The sequence below is a fragment of the Raphanus sativus genome, chromosome 9, assembly GCF_000801105.2.
Source record: "Raphanus sativus cultivar WK10039 chromosome 9, ASM80110v3, whole genome shotgun sequence".
In the NCBI taxonomy this organism is placed as follows: domain Eukaryota; kingdom Viridiplantae; phylum Streptophyta; class Magnoliopsida; order Brassicales; family Brassicaceae; genus Raphanus; species Raphanus sativus.
This window is the reverse complement of record NC_079519.1, coordinates 30613861-30621601: the sequence shown is the minus strand read 5'-3', so window position 1 is coordinate 30621601 and position 7741 is coordinate 30613861. Positions and strand designations below refer to the sequence as shown.

General features: G+C 52.2%; 2 protein-coding genes across 2 annotated transcripts in view; both read right to left on the bottom strand.

Moving 5' to 3' along the window:
• Positions 1–591: 591 nt before the first annotated feature.
• LOC108833973 (uncharacterized) lies at positions 592–6456 on the bottom strand. The gene has a single exon (XM_018607351.2). The coding sequence runs from the start codon at positions 6454–6456 to the stop codon at positions 592–594; it is 5865 nt and encodes a 1954-aa protein (XP_018462853.2).
• A 1245-nt stretch (positions 6457–7701) lies between these two features.
• Positions 7702–7741, bottom strand: part of LOC130500221 (uncharacterized) — a 5029-nt gene continuing 4989 nt past the window's right edge. The window contains exon 2 of the mRNA XM_056994985.1: positions 7702–7733. Coding sequence (XP_056850965.1) covers positions 7702–7733 — 32 coding nt within the window. The remainder of the gene's footprint in view (positions 7734–7741) is intronic.

Here is a 7741-nt window from a genome sequence, read left to right as displayed (position 1 = left end):
CGGCTAAGTCACCCATGTACCAGAAGGTGGTTCTGGTCGCTGGCTTTTAGCTGCTCCAAAATCAATTTTAGTCGCCGGCTTAGTTTACCAGATCGCGACATTTCTCCCCTCCTTCTAGCGCCACCGGGCTTTTTGTTTCGAGTCGCGGTGAGTGGCATCGAGGCGCGCATCTGCGGACCCTTTTTCCGCGTCGTGAGACACAAGTATATTTATTATTTATTTTTTTTTTTTTGGTTTTGTTATAGCTGCACCGGTTAAGGCTGCCTACGTACCTGTAAAAAGGATCAAGCCATCCGTAGTTCGTTTGGGGTCGAGTAAGAGTGACGCAGAGGGTGCACTTACTCGATGTGTATTGGTTATAGCTGCACCGGTTAAGGCTGCCTACGTATCTCCAAAGAGAATCAAGCCATTCGTAGTTCGTTGGAGTCGAGTAAGAGTGACGCGGAGGGTGCACTTACTCGGCTCTTTTTTTTTTTTTTTTTTTTTTTTTTTTTTTTTTTTTTACAATAGGGCAGGAGTGGCTCGTGAAGCGCACTTGCACGATTGTTTGGTAAACGAAGCGTGTTCGTCGCCTGCTGGATCGCAACGGAGCTAGGCGGAATAACGCTTAAGATGCATGGAATTCCATGCGCGAGGGACAGCTTCACCGGTTGATGTCTCGAGACGGTAAACCCCAGGTTTGATTACTTGTGTGATTCTGTATGGCCCCTCCCAATTAGTTCCAAGCTTGCCGGCCTTCCACTCCTTAGTATTCTCAAAGACTTTTCGAAGGACGAGATCACCTTGTTCAAGAGGGCGCGACTTGACCTTTTTGTTATAGTAGCGCTCAATCTGATGTTGGTAATTCTGGATTCGGAGTAGGGCTTGATCGCGGTGTTCTTCGATCGCGTCAAGTGCGTCGAGGAGCATACTTTGATTGAGCTCAGCGTGCTGAGGCATTCGTGATCTTCGGAGGCTGGTTACATTAACTTCGGCGGGAGCCATCGCTTCAACGCCGTAGGCCATGGAGAATGGGGTGCACTTAGTCGCGGAACGAGGCGTGGTGCGGTGAGACCAAAGGACACCGTCTAGCTCGTCGGCCCAGCAGCCTTTTTTCAAGTCTAGACGTTTTTTTAAGCCGTCGATGATCGTACGGTTGGACGACTCTGCCTGGCCGTTACTCTGCGGGTACCGCGGCGTTGCGGTGTTCAAACGGATTCTCCATTTGTCGCAGAAATCACGAAACTGATGCGAGATGAACTGTGACCCGTTGTCTGTCACAATCTCGTAAGGAAGACCGTGACGACAAAGGATATTGCGCCAGACAAACTTCTGAACTTCCTTGTCGGTGATGTTAGCGAAGGCTTCCGCTTCGATCCATTTGGTGAAGTAATCAGTCAGGACAAGGACGAAACGCTTTCCTCGTGAATTCGGCATGGGTCCGATGATGTCCATTGCCCAACGCATAAACGGATATGGTGCCGTAAGAGTGCGCAATTGCTCGGTGGGGCAGTGGATCGTGGGTGCGTGTCTTTGGCATTTATCACAGCGTTTGGCGTAGGATTCGCAGTCTGTGTTTAGAGTAGGCCAGTAGAAGCCTTGACTTCGGACTTTAAGTGCTAGGGCTCGTCCTCCAGAGTGATTGCCTGCCGCGCCTTCGTGATTTTCAGCCATGACTAGCCGCGTTTCATCGCCTGATATGCATTTCAGGAGGACCTTGTTGGCGTTCCAACGGTGTAGTTCGCCGTCGATGACGACGTAATGGGCACTGCGTGCTTTCAGTCTTCGCGCTAGCCACTTATCATCTGGGAGGGTGCCGTGTGCTAAATAGTTGATCAGATCGGTACGCCAGTCGGGGATTTCGTCTGATGAGGAATCGATGTCCATTTCGGCCGCAACAGCTACTGCAGAGACAGAGGAGGTACTCGCACCTTGTGCCGTGATGCTGGGGTTTTCGATCCGATGAATGGGAATTGTCCGCTTGATCTGATCGTGGAGCTTGCTCCCAAGGGCTGCCAGAGCATCAGCGCAGACGTTCTCTCCTCTGGGGACTTTGGTGAGTTCGAAAAATTCGAAGTCTTTCGTGAGGTCCTGAACAAGCTTGAGGTAGGCGTCCATTCTTGCATTATGAGCATCGTACTCGCCGTTGTACTGACTGGCGACGAGCTGGGAGTCGCAGTAAGCACTGAGGCGTTTGGCTCTGACGGCTTTGGCGAGGCGTAACCCTGCAAGTAGGGACTCGTACTCAGCCTCGTTGTTGGAAGCGGGAAAGCCGAAGCTAAAAGACTGTCTTATCAGTTCGCCGGTTGGGGATTGGAGCTGAACGCCGGCGCCAGACCCTTTATTGGTCGAGGAGCCGTCGACATGCAGGATCCAATTGCGAGACGACACGGCAAGATCCTGCTCGAGTTCGGGTGTGAGTTCGATCAGGAAGTCAGCGAGGACCTGGGACTTGGCTGCTGTCCGGTTCTTGTATATGATGTCGTGCTCGCTGAGCTCCATTGCCCACTTTGTTAGTCGCCGAGAGTGGTTGGCGTTCTGCATGACTGTTCGGAGGGGTTGATTGGAGAGAACTTCAACCGTGTGAGACTGAAAATACGGGCGGAGTTTTCTCGCTGAATGTACCACCGCAAGCGCCATTTTCTCGAGTGTGGGATAGCGGGTTTCGGCTTCTGTCATGCGCTTGCTCGTGTAGAAGATCGGTTTCTGTTCCCCCCGATCTTCGCGTATGAGGACGCTGCTGACGGCGATAGGCGTGACGGCGATATAGAGGGTGAGAATGTCACCCGCTTCCGGTTTCGAGAGGACAGGAGGGGTAGTCAAATATTGCTTCAGCTGGCCAAAGGCTTCCTCACACTTGTCGTCCCAAATGAATCGTTTGTTTCCCCGCAACAGTTCGAAGAAAGGAAGGCACTTGTCGGTAGATCGCGAGATGAACCTGTTGAGCGCTGCTATGCGGCCGGTGAGACGTTGCACTTCTCGGCTGTTCTTGGGGCTTGGGAGATCGAGGATCGCCGATATCTGTTTAGGATTAGCCTCAATTCCTCTCTGGGTGACGATGTATCCGAGAAACTCGCCGGACATAACGCCGAACGTGCATTTAGCCGGGTTCAGTTTCATACCGTACTCGTTGAGCGTTGTGAAGCAGTCTTTGAGGTGCGAGAGATGATCCTCGGCTCGGAGCGACTTGACTAGCATGTCGTCGATGTAGACTTCCATAGTGGAGCCCAGTTTGTCGGCGAACATGCGGTTGACAAGGCGTTGGTAGGTGGCTCCCGCGTTTTTAAGCCCGAAGGGCATTACCTTGTAGCAGTATGTACCTCTGTCTGTTATGAACGCCGTCTTCTCGCGGTCATCAGGATGCATCATTATCTGGTTGTACCCGGAAAATGCGTCCATGAACGTCAATAGGGCGTTACCAGCAGTCGACTCGACCAAACGGTCGATGTGTGGGAGAGGAAAACTGTCTTTTGGACAAGCCTTGTTCAGATCAGTAAAATCGACGCAGACTCGCCACTTTCCGTTCTTCTTTTTGACGACGACGGGATTAGCAAGCCAGTCGGGGTATTTGACTTCCATGATGGAGTCGGCGGCGAGTAAGCGGTCCACCTCGTCGTTAACTGCCTTTGATCGTTCAGGTCCTAGCTTTCGGCGCTTCTGGCGGATAGGCTTAAAGGTCGGATCAACGTTGAGCTCATGGGAGGTGATTGCTGGGTCGATCCCTTTCATATCGGAAGTAGTCCAGGCGAAGGTAGAGACGTTCTGGCGGAGAAACTCGGCGAGTTGCTGCTGCATATCGTCCGGTAGGGATGCGCCGATGCGGATCACCTTGCTAGGATCGGTATCATCGATCGGTATCTCTAGCACCTCTTCTTGCTGGGGAAACACCTTCTGCAGAGGGTGTGCAACGGTGTTGACATGCGACGTCTGTCGCTGTAACTTTATAGTCGCGATTAATAGATCTCTAGCAGCCTGCTGATCGCCTCGTAGTGTTCGGATCTTTCCGTCTTCTCCCGGAAACTTCACGCATTGGTGGTAAGTTGATGGGATTGCTCGCATTGAATGCAGCCAAGGGGTGCCGAGGATCGCGTTGTAGGGGGCTTTAGAATCGACGACCGAGAACTTAACGGTCCGGGTCGTGCCACATACGTACACTGGAAGGCGAATGGTGCCGATCAGGGCTTCGGATGAGCCGTTGAAACCTGTGAGGGAGCGGGACGATGGCTTCATACTTCCAGTGTCGACGCCCATCTTGTCGAGTGTGGCTCGGAAGATCAAATCGACCGAGCTGCCGGTGTCGACGAGAATTTTGGTGACTTGGCAATCACCGATTCCGAGTTCGACGAGGAGAGGGTCGTTATGCGGCATGTGGATGCCGAGGGCGTCGTCGGGCGAGAAGGTGATTTGATGATCGTTCTCGGGTTTTGTCGGCCATTTACGCGAGGATGTTGCCTGACGACGGTAGTCTTTGATGGACCTGACGGAGTCACCGCAGGGCGGGGATCCACCCATGATGACGTTGATGACGTTGTCTTTGTCTTGGTTGGAGTTCGGAGTTCTCGAAGCTTCGAGCTGACTTCGCAAATCTGGTTTCCTAGAATTGAGCTTTTCTCGCAAGTCTACAGGGCGGGGCTTCATGGGACTTGGGTTGTTCAACCGGCGAGTCTTGGAGGAGTTGATCCTCTCGCGCAGATCAGGGGTGTGATCGACCGTGACTGCTGCTGCTTTCTCCTTTCGCTTGAGGACGTTCCGTAAGTCGCTCGATGATGGGCGGCTTAGCTGAGTGCGCAGGTCTTGAGGAGAAACTTGTTCAGGCTCGTCGACCGAAGATCCCAGTTGCGTTAAGACGACGTTGATACGTCTTCTCGCTCTTGAGGGTTCGTGATCGCCAGTGTGCTTGGGGGACCTTCTGAAAACAGTCTCGACGCGGCGCCGGTTTCTTGGTGATTCCTCGTCGCTGGACGAGTTCCCCTTTTCCGGTGATGCTGGAGTTGCTTCTTCAGGTGTTGCTCGCCTCTCTTGCTGAGGAGCTTTACCTTGCGACTTGCTAGTTTTTCTATCCTTGTTCTTGCTCCAGCTCGTAGGTCCCCGGGCCCTAGGTTTCGGAGGTTCGATTTCGAGTTTCCCGTTCGCGACAGAAGTGAGAAATTGTTCGAAGAGCGTTTTACATTCTCTGGTGTCATGCGACTTAGCGTTGTGGTAGTCGCACCATTTCTCGGCTCCCGGAGGCCGAGAACTAACTGCTGCGGAGGAATCCGGCGGTTTTCCGTCGGTTTCGCGGTTGTAGACGTTCCAGCCTTTCTCTCGCACGACAGTTGTTGACGCTGGGGAGCCCTCTTCGTCGACAGCATAGACGAAATTCCTCTTTTGAGTTGCTTTATCGCCTGACGAGTGCTGTCGCGGTTCATGTCGACTATCCGCGTTTTTTACGACGGCTTTGTCGGACGCCGCGGCTTTAGATGCGTTCAGCTTGCCAATAAGGGCTTTCGTATCCTCTTCCATGCGGATAAAGTTGTGAGAACGGGCTATGGCGTCGGAAAGAGACGTTGTAGGGTTCCTGTAGAGGTCATCACGGAAAACGGAGTGGACATACAACGTGTTCTTAAGCGCAGCGACCGCGACACTGTCCGGCAAGACGACCTTCGAAACTATGGCCTTGAACTTTTCCATGAAGCTGCGCAAGCTTTGGTCTTTTCCTTGGGTAAGGTTGAATAGATCGGATACTGTCGCGTCTTCCTGAGTGAACATGATGTAGTTCTTGAGGAAGGCGGACGACAGGTCGTGAAAGTCTTTGATAGAGTTCTCGGCGAGGCCGGTGAACCAAGTAAGAGCTGGCCCTTTCAAGCTTTCAACGAAAAGTTGACAGTAGCCGGCATCACGTTCTTCGTCGGAGAAATTCGCGCGGCGTACGGCGATGTTGAAAGACGTGATGTGAGTCGTTGGGTCAGTCAAGCCTTCGTACGTCGGCAATCGGAGCTTCTCGATGTGTCGTAGTCTGACGCCGGTTATCGCGGGTGAGAACGGTGTTCGGAGGGTGTTCGCCAGAACGCGCTCTATCTGCGGGGCAGAGGTGGTGACGCAGTGTATCTTGGAGTTGATGTCCAGGAGCGACTGTTTGAGCGCTGCAACTTCGCGAACCATCTGTAGATCTGGGTTCGTAGGGGTGAAAGGCGCGGCGTCTGGGTTGAGAGTGCTGGGAGGAGCGCCTTGGTTCGTCGGGTTAGCAGCTATGTCGCTGGCAAACAGTTGTCTGCGAATGGTATCAGTGGCTGCGTCTGGAGCGCCGGCGAGAGGAGCGAGCAGCGCGGCGATTGCGGCGATTTGCTCGGTAGCTGCCTTTTGAGCGGCGTCTTGTCGGGCGAAACGCTCCATGATGGTATCGACAAAAGCAGGGGCTATCGGGATAGCCGTGACAGGGGTTGGGTTCGGCGCGTCGTGTTCGTCGCCGGAAGTGGAACCTTCGGGGTTCTGACTCATCTTTGCTAACGTTACTTTGCTAGCCCCACGGTGGGCGCCAACTGTTAGAACCGAGTTCGGTCGAAACTAGTAAAGAGAAGACGAAGAACTCGTCTGTGGGTTTAACAAAGACGTTTTATAGATGAAGTTATCAGGACCAGGTTACAGTGGGAATGTAAAGAAGAAGACAAGACGGAGCTCGAAGAGCTGGCTGGAAAACAATACAAGATAACGGATAGAGATGAGAGAAAACCCTAGATCTAGCCGTCTTGTGAGTGTGTAAAAGTGTCGATCCCCTCTCTCTAGCACCTCCTCCTTCCTTTTATAGATGACTCTGCCAGTTCGCCCTAGGATTCGCTGTCCCGTATGGGCTTTAGTCGATAGGTCGGTTAAATGGGCCGTTGCCCTTTGGTCGCCAGGTCGACTAGAAGTCCTCTTAGTGGGCTGTCTTTTAGGCCTGTCTTCTGTGGATCGACAGGTGATGTGTCATCGTTCGCCGGGCCTTTGGAGGGATACAATCTCCCCTCTACAGTAATTACATTAATAAGGGGTAAGTATGTAATTAGGCAGAATGTCCATCACCTCCTCAGCTCCTTCCTTCCTTCCTGTGTCTGGTTTCCGAGAGGGAAAAAAAAATCAGATCTGCTTAAAATCCCCAAATTCAATTTCAAATTTCGGAACCCTAGATTTTTCAATTGGGTCCGTACATCTCCAATCCGCCACCGGGATCGAAACCCCTCGAATTGGATGGGCGATTTCAACCTCGCTCTCGTGATCGTCGCGATCGTCGTCTGCGTCATCGTCTTCATCTCAAGCATCTACCTCCTCGTTAACTACCAGCACCCGGACGATGCGAACCAGGCGTATTTCCCCAAGTTCGTCGTCGTCTTCGGCCTCTCCATCGCCATGATATCGATTCTCATGTTGCCGGCCGACGTGGCGAATCGTCACGCTTGTCGTCACGCGATTTACAACGGCGCTTGTAACCTCACGTTGCCTATGAAGGATCTTTGGCTTGCTGTTTACATCGTTGACGCTATCCTCGTCTTCTTTGTTATCCCTTTTGCTATGTTTTTCTATGAAGGGGACCAGGAAAAGTTCGTGTCTTTCGATGAAACTAATCACTTTCTTTTGTTGTCGTAATTTTGTTTTAATTGAATGTTGATGAATGTGTTTTTTTTCTTCAGGACTATGGGGAAAAGGATTAAAAGTGCCTTGCTTTGGGTTGTAAGCACGGCTGTTGTTTGTGCTCTGGTGCTCGGTATCTTATACGGTTGGTTGCTCCTCTTTTATCAGCTCTTCTCTC

What these genes read in the sequence shown, in the direction of transcription:
- LOC108833973 (XM_018607351.2), bottom strand. Translation starts at nt 6,456, where the DNA reads ATGAGTCAGAACCCCGAAGGTTCCACTTCCGGCGACGAACACGACGCG.